Below are 24,485 nucleotides of genomic sequence, written 5' to 3' on the forward strand. Positions count from 1 at the left end.
AAGTGTGAAAAAGGACAGTTTAGAAGGTGGCAGTGAGACCTACACTATGATGCCTAGTTTGGATATGGTAGCAAAAAGACAGGAGGTAAAACTAAAGGTAGCAGAGTTGTACAGTGACCAGATATGAATGTATATAAGGGGCATCTCAGGTTGAGCATTTTAGAGAGAAAGTTAGAAAGGCATGGTTGTGAGGGTTTGGATATGTACTTAACACACAAACATCTGATTCTTATAAAAAAATTAGAGTGCATTACAAAAGGTCGCTTGTTACTTTAAAGCTTGCCTCTTCTCAGATGATTCGAAGCTTCTCCATGTAACCATCCCAGCCACCCAACCTGTGTTTGCGGTGCTCGGTGGCTCTCTGACTTTACCCTGCCTGGTGTCTCTGGCACACCCGCCGCCATCCCCCTCTACCAATGGTCGCCACGCTGTGCTGTCTGTCCCCCGGATTAAATGGAGTATCCTGAATCATGGCATGGAGACAGAGATCCTGGTGGCCCGTGGTGACAGAGTGAGGGTCAGTGAGGCCTACAAGGAACGGGCCTCTCTGTTCAACTATGCCTACTCCCCCGCTGACCTCACCCTGCGTCTTGAGAGCGTGAGGCAGAACGACACTGGTTTTTACCGCTGTGAGGTGCAGCAAGGTCTCGAGGATGCTAATGATGTTGTGCAGGTCAAGGTCAAAGGTGAGACATATATATATATATATTTTTTTTTTATCAGACTGTCAGTCAACAACATAATATAATGTGGTCAATAAATGAACATACTAAGAATTTCCCTTTTAAAATTAAGCTACACTTAAATTGTTTATGAATTTAGTACCAAATACTATGAACATGTGCAGTGAGTTCGGAATCATTTTAGAAACTTTACTCTTAGCTGCTTTCACACAGTGAATAACACGCAAATGTAATTTCTATCAATGATGGTCGTGAATCTATTAGAAACTGACTTATTTACACATCTGATGGTTAAAGAGAAAAATATTTATATGGAGTCAAGGTTTTGCTACTTGAGATTTAAAACATCTGTTTTTATCATCATACTGTTAACAGTATGATGATACTACACAGATATACCTCCAGCATCACTTGTCCATGAATGTTGTTTTCTGGGCTAAATCTGGTCTTTAGTCTGAAACACTACAGGGAACGATTGAATTCAACATAATTCCAATCATTTAAGGCTAGAATCAGGTTAACTTTGGTTCAGAGGTGAAAGTTTAGCAGATTTGGAGTTTATATCTAGCTGTTATCAAGAAATCTGTGCACTGGGAGTTTATTTAACAGGCCTGTAGTGGAGTTTGACTTTATGTAAAGAGATGTTTTCAGTGACCTGAAAGTTTTTCACCTTCCCTTTTCAAATAAATATCAACATTCTTTTAGATGAATGGCAAAATCTCCTTCAATGTCTTTTTAGTGCATTTTGCTGTGCGTGATGCTTTTCAAAGCACAACTTTTTTACACAGACAAAAAAGCAATGCGTGCCACCTTTCGTACTAAAATAAACAGAGCGAACCACATCATGTAGTTATTCCACAAGCAATAATGTCACAATGACTTAGTAAAATAGTGAAATGGCCTTGCCCAGGTATGAGTGAGTCGGTGGTGTAAGTCAGGTGTGTCTTGACTCCGAGTCAAAGAAAAGTGTCCCAGTCAATACGATGAAAAGGAATAAGGTCAACCGTTCCCTAAAGAACAAAAGAAAAGCTGCTGTTTCTCTCCTGTTTCTGTATCAATAGTATGCACAGTTTCAGCATGTGTGATGAATGACTTTGCCCTCTCAAAGCAATACAATATGGATATTCTGACCACAGTAATTTGTGAGCTAATATATCAGGCTCTGCATGCTGGTTTCACGAAGTTTGCATTAAATAATGACAAGAATTCCATTGTGTTGCTCACTAAGGTCACAATAAGGTTGGGCTGTTGGGATGTAAATTTAAGGAAATAAACCAACTTCTTCTTGTAGTTAACAGAAGAAAGGAATTCATTTCAGATTCCATTTAATTAATTTAAAGGGGACATGAAACACTACACATATAAAGGCTAATATACACCACTGAGCCCTGCTCTCAAAAACCGACATAGATGTAATGCCGGATTAAAGCTGGAAAAGTCCTTGAAGCCAAAGTTTACTGCTGTCTTCTGTCAGTAGGGGACGTGACGTCATGTGGTTGAATGGTTGGCTGCGGCTAATAGACTTACATTAGTCCTTGTTTTCCACTGAGGTATTGATTCTATCACTATTTAGCTTAAACGAAGTCTGTTAGCCGCAACCAACCAAACACATGATGTCATGACACACTCACAGACACAAGATGGTCGTAAACATGTTTTTAAAACTTTAAGCACTTATTTCTTAAATCCAGCTTCACAGACAATGTTACACCTATGTCTGTTTTTCAAGAGCAGGCTCAATGGTGTATATTAGCCTTTATATGTATAGCGTTTCATGTCCCCTTCTAATATACAAGACGAATCCCAATCACGGTGAATACAACATGCAGCCCATCTTTTGTTTAAGTGGTGACATTCTCAGCATGTAGCCAAGCAGCATATGCTCAGCTGAAGCCAATTACGCTTAAATATACTTATGTTTTGGAACAGCCACTGATGGAGTAATGAAACCATTACAGGAATCTTAAAGCTAAGTCAAAAGATTAAACTGCAAAGTGCATTCTATCGCAGTTAGTTAAGTTATATTTTTTATAATTTTATGATTTGATTTTATCATGTTGATAATGTGCTCTGCAATAATGTACTTTTCTTTGTGATATCTGTTTATGTGAGTGCTTGTTTAGTACTACATGTTTTACAAGATCTGCACAGATTTCACAAAGCTTTTCTTTTTTTTGCAGGTGTGGTGTTTCACTACCGCGATGCATCCAGCCGCTACGCTTTTACCTTTGAGCAGGCTAAAGAGGCTTGTGAGGACATCGGGGCTGACATCGCTACCCCAGAGCAGCTACTTGCTTCTTATAACAGCGGATATGAGCAGTGCGATGCAGGCTGGCTCTCAGACCACTCTGTGAGGTGAGGACAGGGCACATTACTTGGCAATGTTTGGCCTTTTAAGCATTTTATGTGAATTAATTCAAGGTTGTTTTCAGCGTACATTTGCAATCAATCCAAATCCTTTCTTCAGCTCCAAACAAACATCAGGCCTGACATTGTAGATTGACTTGTTGTTTTCTATGTAGAAAAAAGAGCATTTAGTGTAGAGGTCAGTCATTCGGGGGATGATAGTGCTCCACTCAGATAGCTAATATTTGATATGCTCTCCACATTATAACACAGAGATTGTCAAGTACCTGAGAGTCACTCATCTGATCTCAAACCAGACATTTCAGCTCTTCAAGACCTACTCACAAATGTACTTACACAAGTGCCATGTTTAGAGTGCTGCCATTAGAGAAGAAGAGGTGCTTCAGTGATGTTTGGCATTTCCATCCACAGATACCCCATTCAGATGCCAAGAGAGGGCTGTTTTGGAGACATGGATGGCTTGCCAGGAGTGAGGAACTATGGACTATTAGAGCCCGATGAGCTATATGACGTGTACTGCTATGTGGAGAATATTCATGGTAATACAACTATTAAAAACTTGTAAAATGCATTTCACAAGTTTTTAATGTTAAATGTATTTTATGATAAAACCTGTGTCTTATTTTTGTACTCTTTTTGTATATTTTGTCACCAGTTTTAATAACTGCAGATTCAGTAATATGATATGGTTCTGTGATGTGTTAAATGTGTAAAACCTGCTTGTTTCTTTCCTTTTAGCATAAAAGCGATTTCTATGATTAGTAACAATTTATTTTTAGAGGATCACTGGGGTTCTCAAAACTTTGGTAAAAACTTTTGCTAAATCTGAGCAAGCATATCGCCGCCTAGTTGCACTTAAAGCATGCCTTGAAACCCTTAATGATCAAAAATACCTTTATGGCAATTGCCCGCTTTATTAGACATAGTATGTAAAGATTAGTGGTGTGCGGATCTTCTTCCGATACCAACAATTTATGTTCTAGAATCGATTCTCATATTAAAATATTCATATTTTAGTACTTTGGGGTAAATTTGTAGTTTTTCATCAACAGGAACACAGTGAAAAGAAACTATATCATTCAGATCATCTAAATTGGAAGGAACTACTTCTTACACCTTTCATAGTCATATGCGAAATATGGCTGTATAAATGTGTCGTGCGCACTCGCAACAATAGCTGAGCGTAAACTGATTTATGTGTGGACGTATTTTACCGCCACAAACAGCCAAGACATGGTTTGCGATATATGTGGCAAGACAGTGAGGTTTTGTGGCAACACCACTGACCTCGTCAAACACCTCAGAGTAAATCATATCACAGAATATGATGAGCTTATGTTGAGTCGAACTGAATTTCTATATGATAATTCTGCATTATTAAGCAATAAGAACAAGTAGTCTGATGTCCTGTAATCATTATGAAGCTATATTATTATATTATTATTACAATTACATAATACAATTATATATTGTATTATGAAATACAATGAAGCATTAAGTTTTTGTACAGAGTATCGGTATCAGATCAGTATCGTCGATACCACCCTGAATTTTACTTGGTATCGGATCGGAAAGGAAATATAGTGGTATCGCACATCACTAGTAAAAATGTAGCAAAAGTAACATGTCAACATTATTGTTTCTCTGTTTGAAAGGTGAGGTGTTCCATGGCTCCACCCCCCAGCGTTTCACCTTTGGTGAGGCAAAGGCCTACTGTCTCAGTCATGGTGCAGAGTTGGCCACCACTGCTCAGCTTTATGCAGCTTGGAATGACGGACTAAATCACTGCAGCCCAGGGTGGCTGGCAGACGGGAGTGTGCGGTACCCCATTGTCACCCCTAGAGAGCGCTGTGGAGGTGGTGAACCTGGGGTCAGAACCGTTTACAGATACAGCAACCAGACGGGCTTTCCTGAGACCCACTCTCGACATGATGTCTACTGCTTCAGAAGTAAGAGAGCAAGTCGTGTAATTTCTATTTGAGTTTATTCTGTCCCCTCAGTGCCGGTGCTTTTGTAGGTAGTTTCATGGATAAAAGGACAGAAAAGAAATATAGCTTTATTACGTAAAATTCAACTTGGTATTTTACATTTATTGCCATGAAGATCCCAGTAAACATAAGGATATTGTGAATTCAGTTTTTTTTTTTTTCAAATTATGTTTCTTTCTCCAGGTGATAATGGCCCCTACACAGATTCTCCCCAGGTTTTAGCCACTGAGCCAGAGGATATTGGCCAAGATATTGTTTTTGTAACTACGTCCTCGCAGGAGGATGTCAGCAAAAGTGAAGCAATGACAGATGGAGTTGCCCAGACTACAAATCCAATAAAGCAGGGTACTGTCGATGCTCACACAGTGACAATATCACAATTGACAGCAGACATTCCTCAGACTGCAACTCCTCTGTCTGATCACCAAGAGCACATGTCCACCAATGACACTTGGGAACTGGTAAAGAAAGCCAACTACCCTGAGTCCTATCAGCCAGCACCCGAAGAGGATCCAGATACAGATCACGAGGAGTCGTATATAATTTCATCCCCTTCTCCAAACACAGATAATGTAGTTACAGTTGGTTATTACTCCATTATACCCATAACTGATGTGGCAGATCCAGAAAGTGGAGAACCCACAGAGCATCATATTTCTATGACTGAAAATCCAGATGTGCCAGTTAGTAATGCCACATCTGGAGCTGATGAGGTGCATCAAGAGTGGGATTTACCTGTTTTGCAAAAGGACCACACTCCATATGTCCCTGAGGAAAATGCCTCAGTGACTGAGCTTGTCTATGTGAGCACCTCTTATGATGCTTCAGAACAGCCAGAAGAAGCCAGCACTGGTACTAGTGAGGAGATATCAGTGGCAATGACTTCACTCCACACTGAGGTAACAGATGTTCTTGCCACTTCACCGATGCCAGCTTTTGCTTTTGATAAAAGTACAGCTGATGATTCTCCAGATGAAGAACAGGAGCATTCTGTGACAGTCGATTTGGACACCACTGCCATAACCAAAGTGGTCACTAAGTCAAACCTTGATTCAAGTAAGTGAGATTTAAATGTGAAATTTAGCCCATAAGACGGGTCGTAGTGCCGTGATTAGCACTGTGCCTTCACAGCAGGAAGGTTTGAACCCTGGCTGCAGTCATTCTCCATCTGTGTCTGGGGGTTTCTTCCCAAAAGTGTTAACTAGTGATTCTAAAACTAGCCATGGATTAGATGTGGTTAAATATGTAAAATATAGAAAAAATAGTACATGGTTAAATAAGAGCTGTAGTTTAAATTGTTTGATTAGTCATTCAGAGTAAATGGCAGTCTATTTTCATTAAGAGTTACTCTTTCTAGAGTTTCTAGAGTTCTAAAGGTTGTATATTTCATCTACTGGTAGAGATTGTGTGTGTGTGTATGTTGTTCTGCACACTGCTACATTATTTCTGAGCACCATTAAATGGTACTGTCAGCCCACCTGCCTGTCCACATCTGCATCCAACAAAAAGTTGCCCAAATGACCCACAGTGACATTATGTATATCTTAAACACAATTTTCTGTCTAGGCCTGTAAACGGTTTTTATATTTCCAATACCCAAAATGCTACTTTTCTTTGCTACTTTACTAGTTTTTAGCATTATACCATGCATTGTGTTTCCCCATTATCAGTCTAAATTGCTTCAGAAGTGTAGAGATTTTTTTGTTTTTGTTTGCAGGTTACGATCCTACTCAAGCTCACTCAGATGTAACGGAGTCCTCCATCCCAATTGAGCATAGCGCTGAGGAATTGAGTAGCACTTCAGGAGACGTGGCAACAGATGATCTGGCAGAGCAGAGTGGACACAACCCTCCAACTGTAATCTCAACTGCGGAGGTCATCACTTTCTCAGACGACACAGGCCTCAGCATCGACGCTCCTGTTCTAAAAAACCAACCTGTCTTATTGTTGGGATCCCCAATCTCTGCAACCTTATCTCCTCCTCCTGTTGAAGTTGAAGCCAGTTCAGAGATAATAACCTACATACCAGAAAGCAACGTTTCATCTGGGGCTGAGCCATTGGACGACATTCAGGATAAACCCGAAATGGAGGGATTAGGAGACAGCTCAGTGATTATCCTCCATACAGCCCAAAATATCACAAATATTGCACCAGAGGAGACCGATAAAGATGTCACAGAAGGACCAGGTAAATCGTCAGGAGAAAACCCAGAAAACTCAGGGGACACCAATTCAGAAGGAGTTAATGGTGATGCTGGCACGAATGCACCTCATTCAGAGATAAAAATCACTCTGATCCCTCATTTAACACTCACACCCAATTGGGAACCTGAGCTTTCTCCTGCCACACCACAGGAGTCTCGGTCTGATCGAGAATATAGCGCTGAGCCTCCTGCTGCTCCTGAGGAAACTGATGATGCTTCTAACGAGCAAGAGATCAACACCGGGACCATTAATGGTAAAGTTTAAAAGGGTCCGACACCCCTTTCTAACAAATAAATGTAGGGCGCACACGTTCCCAGTATGTGTATTGTAAGTTTTAGCTGAAGAAACCATGCAGATCATTCATAAACCCTTGTTTATAGGCCTGTACCATCCAGTTTTTGTTGTTGGGGTTTTTTTTAACATGTTTTTAGCTATAACTCCAAAAGAGCTGCTGTTTGTTACAATAACATCTCTGTCAGACACAGTAGAGCTGCAAACGGGAGTAACAGCTCCTTCAGTTGACTGTGAGTCAGTTGACATTGATGGAAATGGTAACCTTTTAATGACGAACTTTTACTTTTTAAGTGACCATTGTATGAAATCACTGTCATTCATAAGTCATGTGTGAGACATAGTATTATTATAGAAAAATGGAAAGCGGCTTCTGGGTGGTTAATTAGACCATATGTCACATTTCAGTCACAAGAAACTAAGAAAAAAATGTAGATGAGAAAACCTCTATTAGAAGAGATCAAGCAATGTTCTGCTCTGACAGTTCAGATACTGGCATTCATGTGGATGTGACTACTGCATATGCCACTCTATCTAAGCATCAATGAACCTTAGGGTCATTCGTCCTTGGTAACATCACTCTAACAGCAGGACTTTGTGCCCTATTAACCTATTAAGCAAAAACTTGCAACCTGCTTCTTGACTTCTTTTGGCATATCTTCGGCCTATCAAGGTAATGGCACACTTAAGATTTTCCATTTTCTATCAAAATAATAGTAAATCAATGAATCTTCTGTTCTTTTCAAATGTCCTCCAAATACTTGGACCCAGCTTTGCTCGTTCAGCAAAAGCACAGCATTTGACATGCTCTGGTGGCTGTAGCAGTGAAATAACAGTGGCAAACTGCCTTAGTTTGTCTTTCATTTATGAGTTCTTGCTTTTCAGGCATATCTATTTATGGATGGAGTGCTGTGCTTGCCACCACAGCTGCAAATTTTATTGGTCCACAGATATGATTGCTGATCCAAATGAAAGAAATCAAAGAAATATTATTTTCTCATGTTTTATGTGTCTTGACACATTGGGGATACCTAATTATGCACACAACAGTGGCAAAGTAGATTGTGAATAATATGTCTCCTCTAAAGGTCTTAATTAGATACTTCACAAAAAATATTTTGTTTATCTAACAGTAACCTCTTCTACCGTCTTACATAGTGCGTTGTACTGAAGTCTGGACATATCTGTTTCTAATAAGCCACATATTTATTTACTCACGGAGAGCTAGACAACTTACACAAACTCCAAGAAAGTTGTTGTCTGATTTTAAAATTAACTTGTGAACATGTTGTGAAATGTCTCAGCAGAACATGGATCCCATGGTAGTATGGAGGTGACCGGCACAGACGAGCCTTCAGTTAAAATATGCACATGGCGTCCTGAAGAGGAGGAGATCTCCAGCTCAGCACTGACCACAGACAACAGTGATATGACTATGATTGCTCCCACCATATACCCTGTGTATTTTGAAGGGAACGAGCAGACTGCCATGGCTGCCTCCCTGCCTGCTGCCAAAGTTTCAGCTGCAGGACAAGGAGGCTTTTCAGGTATCTGTACTCCAGAAAGAAGTGCAAATAGAAACAGCAGCTGATGCTTATCAGTGTTTTGGGAAGAGTAAGGTGTGATTAGGAAAATGCCAAATGTGGAGTTTTATTTTATACTGCACAGAGGGTTAAACTGTAGCTTCCCGCTTGCTCCCGGTACCAGGGGCACTGCGGCTCAAGACATATTGCGATATATATCGTGCATTGTGATAGAGCCCCCCAAAATATATCGATATTAGATTTTCATCAAATAGCCCAGTCCTATACTGCTGGTTTAAGACTTCAGGCTGACGCAACTCAACGGATGGATCAGTTATTAGTTTAGATTAGATTTGTTATTTACATAATTTCGTTATTTTAGTGTAAAGAACAGCCAGGTCATGTCATCACGGACTCATAAATCCCTTGAGTTGATTTTGTTGTAGTTATAGTTCAAATATTGTATTTCATGTGTAAGTCTGGAATGAAGGATGTTCTTTCTTAATGTGCAGGATCACTTCAGGGAATTAAAAATGTTAGATTGTTTTTTTTTTTTTAAAAAAAAGAAACCCATTTTTAAAATGACATTAAATGACTTGCAATATTAAAATTTGACTAACAGAGTAAATACTGGAAACTAATTTGGAGAAACCATGTTTGAGGCAACAGCTCCCTCTGCTGGTGTGTCTTTGAAGGGGTTTTACATTTGAAAATCAGACAGCCTACTAGTCAATTGAGCAGTTTTATCTTTATAATCTGTTCCTTTTTTTAAGTGTATTTTGAGTTTTTAAGCAATAAGTTGTATAATTGTCAATAAAATAAGACACATATATGCAATTTTATCCCCATTAACATAGAAAACAGCTGGGAAATTAATGTTTGTATACATGGACTCTGACAATTTAATACAATGAATAAAGTATGCAGTTTTTTTAAATTTCATAAATATTAGTTTCACAGATACAGAATAATGCACACATCTGAAATATTTCTGGATCTCTGTTATAACTGTCATTTCTCATATCTACAGACTCCTGCTTGGAGAATCCCTGTTTGAATGGAGGCACTTGTGTTGACGGTGAATCGTTAAGATGCTTTTGTCTACCTGGTTATGGAGGAGACTTTTGCCAGAAAGGTATAGCACCATAAAATACAGATGTACAATCTTCCAAACATAAGCCAACCTTTCTACTTATTCAGACTTAATACATTTCTTGATATTTTTCTGTCCTTTCTTCTGTCTCAGACCTGGAGATGTGTGAGCCAGGCTGGGAGAAATTTCAAGGATATTGTTATCGTCATTTTAGCAAGCGGCAGAGCTGGGAGGCAGCTGAGCAGCACTGTCGGATGTGCGGCGGGCATCTGCTCTCTGTCATGACTCCTGAGGAGCAGGACTACATCAATGGTAAAACATGACTCAAGTGACTCATATGATTATCAAAGATTTTGTAATCAGGAAGCAAAAACATCATTTGACTGCACGAGTTAAATGTTACTTCTTGAAGCTGAAGAAACGTCAAGTATATCACACAAATAATGATGACAAAGTTTTAGATTGTCTGTATATTTTTAATGTTTGCACTGGGTAATCTTGCAAAGCTTTGAAATACTTACTTGAAAAATGCAATTCATGTCTAAGAAGCATACACTGAATTACACAACATTAAAAAATAAACCTGTCACAAAAAGTAAGAAAGTATGTATTTGGTCATTTATTTCTTTGTTGTAATAATGCTTTGTGGCAGTAAGTCCTATACAGTTGGAAAACCTGTTTATTTCCCCGCATGTGTGGGTTGAGCAGCAGAGTTGAGTATGAGGGTTGCTCCCATGAAAAACTTAATGGTACTTGTTAAGTTTAGTTACTGAAATAAGTACAAATATTTTTGTTCATTTGTTTCGAATGTCCGTAACCTAATCGAGGTGGAGAAACGTTGGTAGATGCTGGCACAGTGGTCAGTAATGCATAATATATTTTGTTCTCCACGCATAAAATCTAAAATTCATTGTAAAAAACAGTCACATTCCCAATCAAAGGACAGTATGAATTTTGTTGTTTCTAATAGCTGAGTTCTCTTTGGGTTTTGTGCAGTTGGGTTTTGTGCCTTGCCATGCAGAGGCAGGTGTCAAACCAGTCACTTTTCATGCTTCAACATGAGTCAAACTGTTAAAAAATGAAAAGTCATGAGTTTGTTTTAGGAACGAGACGCTGAGATTTTCTCCAGACAAGACACAACAATAACCTCTCGTGTCTTTCATCACTTGGAATTTGTTTTTCTTTCCAAGAACATGGCAGTGACTCACAGCTGCTGTTGGTATTTTGTCTTGCTAAGGGGCGATGACATCGTTATCTGACATCGCTGTGGTGGCGGCTCCTTGTGCTCGGCAGGCAGTGGGCACTGATCCTATTAACTGATACTCTTATGTAAGGATGTGAAAAGCAGCCGGCTTCCCAAAACAGCAGAGAACTTTAAAGCAGGAATGTGTACCACAAAAGATTTTTTTCTTTCATAATTTTCTCACAAAACATACTTTAATTCAAATTATTGTTGCTGACAAACAGTTTAAGTGTGAAAATATATTAGTATATTGTTTACATGCTGTGGATAAATGTTACATTGGGAACATGAAGCATTTTTTTTATCACAACAAAAAGTTGTGATGCTGTGTAAAATGTAAATAAAAACAGAATGATTTGCAAATGTCATAAAGTGCATTATTCACAGTACAACACAGAAACAGCTGGACAAACATAATTTAATTAGGTTAATTGGCAAAAGGTGATTGGATATAAGACGAGCATCTTAGAGTGGCAGTGTTTCTCAGAAGTAAAAATAGGGTTTACTAATTTGAAAAAAAAATGGCAACAAACAGAAAACTGTCTACAAATTGTCCTAAAAAAGTGCAATGACTTAATAAACAATATATATAATACATATATTCTTATGCTAATTTTAGAAAAATACAGAGAATATCAGTGGATTGGACTAAATGACAGAACCATTGAGGGAGATTTCCGCTGGTCAGATGGAAACCCACTGGTGAGTTTTATTAGTTTTGACCTGACATGTTTGAGATTCAGAGGATTTATCAGCTGTTTAACATGATTTTCTTACATTTGGTTTGTTTAGTCACCTGATTTATGACTGTGAGAATGAGAGCACAATCAACCAGATTACTATGTAATTTCAAATCTGCTCACTTCTCTTTGTCAGCTCTATGAAAACTGGTACAAAGGGCAGCCTGACAGCTACTTCCTGTCTGGTGAGGACTGTGCGGTGATGGTGTGGCATGATGGAGGCCGCTGGAGCGACGTGCCATGCAACTACCACTTGTCATACACCTGCAAGAAGGGCGTCAGTGAGTTCACCTCATTTTAATCTCCCCTAATTCCTTCTTTTTTAAACTCCTTTTCTAAAAAAAAAAAAAGAAAAAAAAAAGAGTAAAGATCTAAGACTCAAAGTGGTTTCCAACAGCCTCCTGTGGTGAGCCCCCCCATGTTCCCCATGCCAAGGTGTTTGGGAAAAAGCGGTTGCGTTACGAGACAAACACCAAAGTGCGATACTACTGTGAAGAGGATTTTGTCCAGAAAATGAATCCTGTCATTAAATGCCTGCCAGGTGGCCAGTGGGAAGAGCCTCAAATTACCTGCATGCCAAGTAAGTCCATCATATGTCTGAGCATGATTAGTTACACCTATTACTATAAAACAGTCACGTGCTTCTGCAATGTAATATGTGACTATAATGTAAATTACATACAAAAGCACTTTTCTGATATTTTTTTTACCTAAAAGCCTTACAACAGAATATCTTCAGATATCAGATCAGTGAAATATTGCTCTATTTTTAGTCCCTAAAAAAGATATTTTTTCAGTCTGAGTGAACAATATAATAGAAAATCAGACATGCATGTATTGACCTCTGTAGTACAAGAAGTAACGTGACATAATGGCCAAGAGTGGGACTAAAAGAAAGTGTCTGCAGGTGTTAAGGTGTACTGAACATACCAACTTTGGGCAAGAAAGAATATCTTAGATTCAGCTGAGACTGTCCACTATGAGTAGGGATGGGTATTGATAAGATTTTCACGATTCCGATTCCATTTTCGATTCTGTTTAATGATTCGATTCTTTATCGATTCTCTTATCGATTCTTTTTAAAAAAGGAGAACACTAAGGTCGAATAGCTTAGAACTTTGTTTTATATCTTCTCTTTGAATAAGATAGAAATTTAGGAGTAACATGGCCTTACAAACCCAACAGTGAGATCTTAAGAGATCCAGCCTGTGGCTCTTCAATGGGGTGTCACAGGGTCCCCAGGAAAAAAATTGTAAATGTAAAATAATAAAATAAATATTCTTCTGTAGCAATAACAAAGTATAACATAAATTATTTTGTAGCAATTACACAAGAATATCCAGTAATGTCCCTGCCTACAATTAAACACATTCACTTACCGAAAATCGGGGGCATCTGCTGTGGCAAATGGGTGCAAGCCTTTAAGCACAAACTTAGTCACTGCTCGGTGACATTCGTCTATCCTGGCCTGAAAGGAGACGCTACCGGTAGACTGCAGCGAGAACTGCCAGCATCTGAGCCAGACTCTGTCTGTCTCTCTCATCATGGTCACCTAAATGCACAGTAATGGCAGGTTTTGTAATAAGGCAGATCGCGCTAACATAATATGCACTGTTAGTTGATTATTTACCTGCCACATTAACGGGAGAGGACGTGCAAACGTTACCGCTGCTGCTGGGTTGAGATTCACGAGTCCGGAGTGGAATTAAAAACACGACATTCATTTAAGGTCATCGTGTGTTTTGTGAGCAAATGCTTTTGCATATTCGTAGTGTTTCCTCCCTTAAATGAAATATCTACTTTACAAGTATTGCAAGTTGCCCTGATGTCATCCGTTCTCGTAAAGCATAATCAAACTTTTGAGCGTTTGAGCCGCCATGTTTCCTGCCAGGTAAATGATGCTCTGCAATGTGGTGACGTCATTTGGGGCGACTGGAATTGATAAGGGAATCCTTTGCAAAAATGGCAAACAATTCCAAGGAATTGAAACAGTGGGACCGGTTCTCAACGAGAACCGGTTTTTGATACCCATCCCTAATTATGAGGCTGTAGGAGTGTCAGCTGAGTACAGGAAGCTCATTTATACAAAGATTATAGAGAGCAAACTAATCTAAAGCAGCTTACATGGAAAAAAGTCCTAAAAATATGGTAAATCAGTCTTTTAATCTCTGCAATCATTTCTTTTTTCCCTGTTTCCTTACACATTTAGCTCATTCAGAAGAAGAGGACCTAGTTACCGTACATGCTGAGCAGCGCGAGGAGGCCATGGGTACAGCCACAGAGAAAGCAGCCCCGCTCTACTGGGACATTAACTGGAATGTTTAAAGCCACCCTGCCTTATTTAAAGCAAAAATCAAACATTCCTTCTCCTGTTTTCACACTTTTCTTGTTTCTTATAAGTTAGTCCTGCCCAGTTTCTGCATTAAATTGCCCCGAATAAAACAAGTTGCTCATTTTAACATCATCTCAAGGTTACAGTTCCTGCAATAATGGACAATTCTGGAAAAGTGCTCTAATCTAAATATGCGTTTTACAGTGTTGACCAAAGCGTGTCTAAAATGTTTGTGAAATCAAGGAAAATCTGTTCATATTGTTTAAAAATGCAGTTTGATCTAGACATGCATGGAAAAAAATATGATTCCCAGAATAATTTTCCAGTGAACCTTATCAAAAGATAAAGTAGGATCCAACACGCATTTTGGATCAGTAGACGACACTTTGGTGCAACAATCATCTGCCTCCTTTTTTGAATAAATGGGTTTCTGTTTAAAAAGAAAAAAAAAATCTATTTTTTGCTAGCGTATGTATGGAAGAAATACATTCTTACTTTTAATACAGAAGGACAACTTTTAAGCAGGTGGACAACTTTTATACAAATCAATTAGAATCAGTTAGAAGATGAGAGATCTGTTGTATAATTAGAACAATAATTGTAGATTATGGAAACAATTAGGTCTTGCGTATCTATGTATGATGATTAGCCTGTAATACCTGAAATACACCAAATCAAATGGAAACCAAGTACCAAGTAGATGATATAGAAAGATTTTTTTTGACCCAAGCTGTTAATACGATATGGGCGGCTAAGAGATCAAGGAATATTTATGAACCAGTAACTGTAGCCAGTTATGACTTAGTAACACTGTTACTGATGTAACTTACTTTCACAATCAGCCGTTCTGTAGCTGGCCTTTGTTGTGTTTTAGGTGATGATAGCAGACATTGAAATCAACCTGTTGACAATGTTGAATTCTTGAATTTGACTGCTGCTACCACACACTGTAATTTTAACATATTTGTAACAAACTGCTGTTCATGATAGTTTGATGAGTTTCTGATAGGTGTTAAATGTAGCAAAGTGTGAATTGATTGTCAGCATCAGCTGGTCTGACATTCACTAAAATCTGTTGTTCTTACAGTCTGATGGATTTCTTGTTTTTCTTTATGAGTGAAGGTTTTCTGTGAATTTTAATATTGAAAACTCCACCTGATGTGTCAAACCTAAGATAGCTCACACATATCTAACGATCAAAGAAATTCAAATGAGGTCTTAGAGTAGCTGCACTCGAGGAAGTGCTGCTATTCTGTTCTAATATAGCACAATGCTTCTTTACTGGGAGAAAGAGCATGTAACTGCTCATTAAATGGACACATTTTTTTACTTTTATAAATTGCTCTTGAAGCTGCTATAACTTTGCTGATTTCCAAACACACAATCTTGTTTCACCTTTCACCTTTATTAAAAAAGGGATTTCATGTGCGTTCTGTTTTCACTGAAAGTGGGTAGTAGATCTCAAATTGCAGTGCATCTCAGATAAAAGGAAATTATGTGGTATACTCTGTAGCAAGATCCTTATAGGTTACAAAAAAATGTGTGGGCTTGAAAAGCAAACTTAAAAATGGTAAGTCAAGGCAATGTGTAGTGTTAGTCTTTAGACAATGTGATTAAATTGTCAACACAACAAGCAAGATTGCAACGAAGATTTGGAAATTCTTTGCTTAGACTTGGCTACTCACTTGACTGTGAGTCAACTGTATATTTTGCGATACAATATTTGAATTTGAAGAATCTTGCAACTGAGAAATATCTTCCATGTAATATTAGTTATAATAGCAAACGAAACTAACCACAACATTAAATACAGTGAACATAAAAAAGCAACAAAAAAAACCCCCAAACATGATCAGCGTTGTTGTCAAGTGGTTTATTGCTAAAGACGTTATGTCTCAAAAACAGTGTGAATATTTAAGTTTCTCTCATTTGTAGCCATAGGATTGCCCACTGATTGCCCACTGATGACAAATTTATCCATTGATCCAAACAATATGGAGTAATATGTTGTGGGCCACCTTTAATAAAGGTGAAACACGATTATGTTGTGGGTAATATGTTGTGGGCCAAAAGGGTTACTCCAGGACAGTGGGACTGTCCTGGAGTAACCCTTTTGTTTGGGCTCTTCCTTTTCTTCTGTGTTCACAGGACTGGTTCATCTGTTGTTGTTTTCTTGCTTGAAGGCAGAGATAAGAGGAAGAGGTGGGAACTTCTTTGGAAATTTCTTTTTATATCACTTAAGAATGTATAGATACAGTTTACATGTAGATAAGGTCACATTAAAGCGTGAGTCACACTAGCTCCAGATTTAATCAGATGCAGTTTGTTTTGTTTTCTAACATGTCTAACTGATTTAAACACCATGTGGAAACTATGTTAACGTTTTCTTGAAGGGGACATCAGTGATTCCCTTTAATTTTGGTATTTCTTTAGATGAGGGAAAGTACCAACCCTGAAATCAGAGAAATTTCATGTAGACAAATGCATAAAGCTACCAGGTTGTCTCGGTACTCATTAGAGATTTAATAGGAAAGCAGATCACTGCTATATTTTATTTTATTTTATATATTTTTCATAAATATGTGTAAAAATGTATAATTCCTGTTATTTTAACTTCTATTGCAAGGCTCATTAAATAAGTCCCTCCTTGCTTTAATATTTTCTTTCAATGCATTGTTGAGGCAGGAAGCTTTCCCTTGCACCCTTGGACCCACATTGAAACCTAGCAGCTAAACTGAAACTGAAAACTTAACAGTAAACTGCAATTTAACTGGTTGCTGCTACTTTAAATCATTAACAACTTGACATCATGACCTTATCTGTGCAGTTTAGAAAGAGGCTACTCCTTTCTTCATTTATATTCCAACGACTGATGGCATCTAGATGCATGTCAAAAATGAGTATTTTAAAGTTAGGCTACATCCAGGCACTCTATGATAAATAAGGACAGAGGCTCCAGCAGCTGAGATATTTTTGGAAAGTAAGGAAAAAAATATACAAAAACATCCAAACTGATAACAGGTCATCTTTTTATTCAGCAAATTAAATTATGTGTCATTAATTTACACATAAATCAGTTTATCCTTTGTGTTTATTCTCATTAGAGTATGCTCATATAAAAGCAAGAGTTATGTTAAGTAGACACATCACGTGTTTGCAGAGCTGTTATTATTAAAGGCTTAGTGATAGATGATTGTGCATATAAACATTATTTTATAACATTTACCTGCAATCTACTAGTTGTTGAACTTTCCTTGAACTTTCATTCTTTTAGTTATTTTTAATCATTATTATACCCACTCATAGTTACTTTACTATAATGTTGAAAATAACAATAGTGCAACGTGTCTGTAGCCTCAGATATGAACTTTCTTATTTGGGACAATCTTTTGGTATATAAAGCTGTATACACATGTATTGTGGTCTCTCAGGTCTCTCTGTCTTTCTTGCTCGTGCTTTTGGATTACCTATAGCAATAGACCCCGTAAACATGTGTGTTCTTGTCTGGGAATCCAAATGACCGTACTCCTGCCTCTGGAATGCCTCCACAGCGCTCCCTGGGGTTACTGATGGGAAACCGAACACTGCCATCTTTTAACCAACCGGCATTGCACTGGTCAAAGTTATGGAAATGCCAGGCAGCATAAAGCTGGCCGACCAATGCCATCTCAGCTCCCTGATTTTTACAAGTGTGTCCGGCCTGTTCGAAGGAGAAAGCCCCAGCTATGTAGAAGACGGAGCCTGTGGGAGCAGGAAACATTTGTAGGAGATATAGAGAATAAGTAATTATTTAAATGCTGACAAAAAAAAAATCTGCAACTGTTTAAATGTCCTTGTTGTTTTACAAGTCCAAACATGTCTGTCATATTTTCAACAGTAAGAGTGGGAGTATCAGTAGGGCTTTCCAGCTGGAGAGACAAACAAGCATTTTCCCACTGAACATGTTTCCATCATGTCACAACAAGTGATGGGATTTCCGGCTCTTTTTAGAGATCCGGCTCTTTCGGCTCGGCTCACTAAAAAAAGCTGGCTCTTTCGGCTCCCAACCGGCTCTTCAGGTTGTTTTGTTGCTTTAATTAATTAATTATCAACAACAATATAAAATTATGCACAAAAGGAATTAGTAATGTAAAAAAACGTGGTTTTCTTTATGTATGTTTATATATAAATATTTATGGGGACCCCTAGAGACGAAACACGTACAAACTCCAAAGCACAATATTAATACACAAACACTCACACACACACACACACACATATATATATATATATATATATATATATATATATATATATATATATATATATATTCAAATAATTTTTAAAAAAAAGTTCATTTACCTGTTACTACCACACACCCAATCCGATTGTTGGTACTTCCTGGCTTGTGTAGCCACTAGGTAACAAAAGCTCAACACAGCTCCTAGCATCCTGGAGCACTTCCGTTGTGTTTTGGAGTTTGTACGTGCTTTGTCTCTAGGGGTCACTGTAAATATACTTTTATTTATTCACTCCACATAAAATGTAATAAATAAATTATAAAATACAAAAACCAACTATTTACATTTCATACATTTCAACTTTTAACTACTTAAATTTTCAGCTTTTTCCTTTTAAACAAATTTAAAGTGAAACAACACAAAACACTGCAAACCACAACACAGTAAAATATAAATTAAAATATGGGAAAAAAGGGGGAAAAAAAGAACGCCCAGATCTTTAATTAAGGGAAAGGTTGGCATTTAGAAATATTAATATCACACTCAACTGACTGCGTTTTATCTTCCCATTGCACTGATGGGTGGACAGTTCTTAGGTGCCTGTGCATGTTGTTTGTGGAGCTCTATATGATATCCTTTTCTTGTAGACTCTACACTCTGCCTTTGTTTTGTCAATACGATTGAAATGGTTCCAGACTTTGCTTCTTTTCTTGGTGTCACTCATTTACTTTACTGTACCTTTCCAATGTGACGGTGTTGTCTCTTGTTGTTGCTCCCGGCTGTCTTTCTTTCCCTCCTGCTCTTGTTGTGTGCTACTGCTGTTGCGAGTGTAACTACCGTCCCCGCCCCCTCAGCTCAGCTCAGCGCTGAGCAGAGGGGCGCAAACGCAAGTCCCTGTTTGGCGTCTCTGCTCAGCGCAAACACAAGGGTGACTTGCAGCGTAAAGCAAAAAAAAGTGAAAGAGAGGGCAAGAGAAAGAAAAAAACCCACGGCTCCCAATAAGGAGCCGGCTCGCATCGTTCACTTCAAAGACCCGGCTCTAAGAGCCATTTCATTCACCCATCACTAGTCACAACAGCACCTACTATCAATACTGCTTTTGTGTGGTAGGTATTAAAGGGCAGATTGTTTCTACTGAGAATCTGGATTCAGTATCACTGCACTCAAACATAAACAATCATCAATAAAAAATTAAGAAGCAACACCCTGTAGACCATGGCTCTACTGGCGTCACCAAGAAATCCAAAGTGTGGTGACTTTCTGAGATCTGGGTGTGTTTGAGGTGCACTGCTCGGGTTTCTAAAGGGGGAACTCTTTTTTAAAATGATCACTGCATAGATTTCTGAATTTTCTTGTTTTTATGACTTTTTCTCTGGTGGTTTAATAACTTTGTTAAACACTGTATAACTGTATACAAAAAATATTATATTTTCTAAGGATTCATCAAAAGTACTGTGGGTTGAGTCAGTTTATTTTGTCACTTTGACTCATAGAAGTTCAGAATTGTTTTCTCATAATTACGAGTGTAACCAAGAGTGCATACAGCCTACAGGAGTGCCTAAGGCAGGATGAGGAAGCCAGCTTAAAAGCGCTAAAACCTGCATTTCTTGGAAAAGTCACACAAGGCCGTTTCTCAACCGGTAACAGCTGTAAGATGAGTGACAGTTTTTTTTTCTATTTTAGTAATTTACTTGTTTTGTTAAGTGTTGATATAGACAACTTGGGTCATTTTTATTGAATTACACAAAATATAACTTGTTGCTGTGTGGTACATGAAACTTGTTTTTTAGTTTTGGTGAGTTAAATTAACTTCACACTCCACCCTCACAAATAAAATAGGCTGTTTTAGGTTTCACAAAACCAACATTCCAGGAGTCAAAAGGCTAATGAGGATATAAAACCACTGGGTATGGTCACAATGTCTATGTCCATCTTTTATAAACAGTCTATTGTGTGACATTCTGTACTTTATCTGGTGTTAAATTATTTCTTAAAGAGTTAGTATTATTTGATTCCTTTTCTATTTTGAAGAACTCCCATGTGAAGACCAAACACACACTAGCCTCTCAATACTTCCACGCCTTGTTATGTGACTCTCTCGGCTTCTGCTCATTGGTTCTTTCTGAAGATACAGTGTCCCAAAAAGAAATTTATGTGAAGGATTGTAAATGAAACGCAGGATGCTGTGATTTTAAACAAGTGTATTACAACATAAATAAATAATAGCATTTGGATCAGTGATTCTATATTTCAAACAGTTTGAGATTTGAAAAATATTTAACCACACAAAAAACTGGAAGAGTAGAAAAGTTTGTTTCCTAACTTACCAGATGTCTGCGAAGTGAAGCAAAAAGCATCAAACCGATCATTGTTTTTATCTTTTGGGCCATAACTGCGGATGCCTGAAGGCAACTCGCCTCCACAAACTGGTCGTGGGTGAATAATCGGATAATGAACAGTGCCATCATGGAGCCAACCTGCGTTGCACCAATCCAAACCCTCAGTCCAAGCTGCAGGAAGAGACAAAATAATAAAGCTGGACAAGCAGTAGATAGCATTTGTTGATTCGGAATAAATGCTTTGAACAGTGTGTGGGGTACCTCTGTAAAGCTGGCTGTATGTGGCTAATGTGCCATCTTGTGCAGCACAAGCCTCTTTTGCTTCTTGGTAATTGAATCTGTAACGGCCATCTTTACTCTGATACGGGAAGACCACACCTACAAAGAGAAGGCCCGCTGTCAGTGCTGGTTTTTCTCTGCCCATGCAAAATGAGTGCCCCTATGAAGCTATGACAACATTTCAAAATAGCCTGTATATCTTTCACATCAGCGGTTCTCAGACTATTTTTCTTGATAAGCAGGAGAAAAAAATATCCAAGCTGAACCATAAAAACATGGGTAAACCTTATTTTCTTTACAAAAAAAATCATTTTTATTCTCATGTGTGTGTTTTTGCCCCATGACCTACCAATAGCTCAAACCACTATTTTACCAGAAATAGCCTTTTTTAGCTAGTGTATACCACACGAATAATCAGACATGTACCAATATCCTGAAAAAGCAGATACAAAAAATATTTTACCTTCAATCCTCAAAGTAATGGTGACGCTCTCATCCTCAATGCCATTGACCAGCTCACAGCGATACGTGCCTTCATCTTCCAGCTCAAGACGGCCGAGGTGCAGGGAGGCGTCCATGGCATGAGCCTTCCGCAGAGAAGCTCGCTGTCCAAGATGGCCGTATGGCTTGAATGCATGTGCATTGGATATCATGATAATATTTTCTGGTCCAACCTTCTCTGGTTCAATTTTTGTCCATTTAACCTTGTAATGGCTGGGTTTGGTTCTGAGGATACATGGTAAGGTGACATTATCTCCTCTTTGACCAGTGACGTCTGCAGACACAGGCGGCTCAAGAAGATACTTTAGTTTCTTGGAAGCTGTGGGCAAAAGAAAATCGAACATCATAAATAGAACACTAACATCAACCTCCCATGTGACAACCTTTTTGGGTAAAAGAACAACTTGTTTGCACTACACCGAGCAGTGCAGTGTAATTTTTCTGCAGTGCAAAAGTTAGATTTTTACCCTTTCAGGTTAAAGCTTTAAAATTTTCTTCACAAGACACTTTTTTTGGCAAAAATATTTGCATTGATAGCGTGTCAGTACCAACCAGAAAGTTTAGTATCTTTGAGCAAGATACTAAACCCCCAAGTTCTCCCTGATGCACTTTAAGTGCTCTGATTGAGTTCCACTCCATCTATGACTAGAAGTAGCCGTCTACATTGTATACAGTAACATATATTCTTTTCTTTACTTCACTGCACTGATAAAAAATATTCTCCTCATAATAAATACTGTGCTGAAGATGAAATATAGCCTATATTTGCATTTTACATAAGACAAACCACTCAGGAGTTCAATACTGGGCAATATTGGTAACATCATCAAATATGAATTCATTTTCTTCTGTTACACAGATAAATTCACAGATTGCATCATTAAACATGACGTACGTTAGGCAGTAAATTAACAAGTATGTAAAGTAATCTCAGGTCAGTACATGAATATGTAACTGCAAACCATTGCCAAAACATCACCCATCATGTGAGAGTAATGGGATTTTACCTGCTCTCTCCGGTGTATATAAAGCTGAAGACCAGGTGAAGCACCTTGATATCAATAAAAGAATCACTGCACAGTTCATTATGAAGGGTGTCACTCTTCCTCCTCCTGTGTTTCATGAGAAAACAGAATAATATTTTGTTGTCACAGATGGCCTGGCATCATCAATAAAACTTTAAGTTAAGAAAAATTGTGGTACATTTTACAGTCCAATATGTTTCCCAAATTTTAAATCAGAAATTGGCAAAGACAAAGACAAAAACCTGCGTAATTGAGAAGATACAGCCGTTCGGTCATCCTCCAGCATCCTCCAGCACGATGTTTTCAGTGTCCAATCAGAAAATTCTCTGGATAAAGCTTGACTTTGTTTCTCTACTATTTATCTCTGTTGGGTTCTCTGTCCAATCATCAAATGTTCAGCTGTCATCGGTCTCTAACTCTTACTCCCTCTCTTCCCTCGCTCTGGTCATATGGTCCACTCTGTAATCGACAGTGTGTAAACTGGACTCTTGTAACCATACGAAGATCTGATACTCACAAGCTTTTGTGTTTGTTTTCATTTATAGTCTTTTTTTCTTTGTTTTTATTAAATGTGAGACAAAATATGAAAAACAAAAAGTTTTCTCAGAGGATTATAACTACGAATGAAACCAGCATTAGCACCTAAAATTCTACATTTTGGTGTTGCAGGTCAAGGTGCAAACACTGATTTGTAAAACATGCCATTATCTGATTTGTTCGAGCTGACACATACTAAATCTGTCAGTGGTAGACGTTACCTTTAGAACATGAATAAATGAATTATTTATTAATTGTCCATCAATGTCTTGATTGATCAATTACCAGATAGCAAAGTATCTATAATCTTATTCAATTCCTGTTTTAGATGACTGAAGAAACAATGAATATATACAAAGATGAGTTTTGTGTGTTGCTTCTTAAGAACACTTAAGAAGGAGAACCTTAATATTACACATTAAAACAAAGAAAAGTATTAACTTTGATCAAATCTGCACACTTTTCTTACATTCTCTTGTGCTGTCAAAAAACATATTGTACAATAAAGTGCACCGAGTGATGAGCCATCTCTGAACCCTGTAGACAACAAGTTAGCCTGTGTATTCTAACCTTTCCCATAAGGTCGTTGCCAAAGAGCACTATAGTGCGCATTGAGCCATCTTTGTTATTGCCCACATGGCTCTGGGGGCAGTGGGAGAGGAAGCTGTGTCGGACCTAGTTTCCTATTCCACCACGGTCCTCGGCACAAGGGCGGCATTGTGAGGGTTATGTTCTCCACACAGTGACAGCAGGCAGGAGACACACAAACAGCGTCCAATGTGGAAAAAAAGATTAAATGATGGGATTCTTCTGTTTTTGCTGGTGTTGCTTCCCTATTGTGCTCCGTCATCAATGGGACTCTTTCATGTCCTCCAATTAGTATTCGCACAAACACCTCTAGGTGACAACAACCAAGTGGCTCTACAGAACTCTCTCCATATACAGTACCAATGCATTCATTACGTTGCTTCAGTTTGTTAAGGTTTGAAGGTATTCTTTTGTGCACAGCTATCTTCTGCACTTTGATTGGATGATTACAACTCTTTGATTCTTTCTTATTTCAGTAACTTTGCCTGCTGAAAAAAAAAAGCTTTACCTGGCCTCACATTCTACTGGTAT

General features: G+C 38.3%; 3 protein-coding genes across 5 annotated transcripts in view; 2 read left to right on the forward strand and 1 right to left on the reverse strand.

Annotated features, from left to right (window-relative positions):
* bcan (brevican) overlaps positions 1 to 15,574 on the forward strand; it is a 31,458-nt gene extending 15,884 nt beyond the window's left edge. Inside the window, exons 4-16 of one of the 3 annotated variants that reach the window (XM_082550403.1) lie at positions 279 to 686; positions 2,864 to 3,038; positions 3,462 to 3,589; positions 4,706 to 4,999; positions 5,222 to 6,094; positions 6,756 to 7,496; positions 8,839 to 9,081; positions 10,088 to 10,192; positions 10,304 to 10,462; positions 12,013 to 12,095; positions 12,270 to 12,414; positions 12,531 to 12,713; positions 14,343 to 15,574. In XM_082550403.1, the coding sequence (XP_082406529.1) occupies positions 279 to 686; positions 2,864 to 3,038; positions 3,462 to 3,589; positions 4,706 to 4,999; positions 5,222 to 6,094; positions 6,756 to 7,496; positions 8,839 to 9,081; positions 10,088 to 10,192; positions 10,304 to 10,462; positions 12,013 to 12,095; positions 12,270 to 12,414; positions 12,531 to 12,713; positions 14,343 to 14,458 (3,653 nt within the window). In that variant the 3' untranslated portion in view covers positions 14,459 to 15,574. The remainder of the gene's footprint in view (positions 1 to 278; positions 687 to 2,863; positions 3,039 to 3,461; positions 3,590 to 4,705; positions 5,000 to 5,221; positions 6,095 to 6,755; positions 7,497 to 8,838; positions 9,082 to 10,087; positions 10,193 to 10,303; positions 10,463 to 12,012; positions 12,096 to 12,269; positions 12,415 to 12,530; positions 12,714 to 14,342) is intronic. The other 2 variants (XM_082550405.1, XM_082550404.1) reach the window with 2 other exon arrangements.
* The window catches only part of rhbg (Rh family B glycoprotein), a 90,789-nt gene that overhangs the window by 45,546 nt on the left and 20,758 nt on the right, over positions 1 to 24,485 (forward strand). The window lies entirely within an intron of this gene.
* On the reverse strand, positions 17,726 to 23,195 carry hapln2 (hyaluronan and proteoglycan link protein 2). Its single transcript, XM_082552696.1, has 6 exons — positions 23,072 to 23,195; positions 22,812 to 22,916; positions 21,767 to 22,123; positions 21,286 to 21,402; positions 21,013 to 21,195; positions 17,726 to 18,206 (listed from the first exon to the last, which is right to left on the reverse strand). The coding sequence occupies exons 1-6, from the start codon at positions 23,103 to 23,105 to the stop codon at positions 17,929 to 17,931; spliced, it is 1,074 nt and encodes a 357-aa protein (XP_082408822.1). The 5' UTR covers positions 23,106 to 23,195; the 3' UTR covers positions 17,726 to 17,928.

The sequence above is a fragment of the Aulonocara stuartgranti genome (genome assembly GCF_965226115.1).
Source record: "Aulonocara stuartgranti genome assembly, chromosome: 11".
Classification (NCBI taxonomy): Eukaryota; Metazoa; Chordata; class Actinopteri; order Cichliformes; family Cichlidae; genus Aulonocara; species Aulonocara stuartgranti.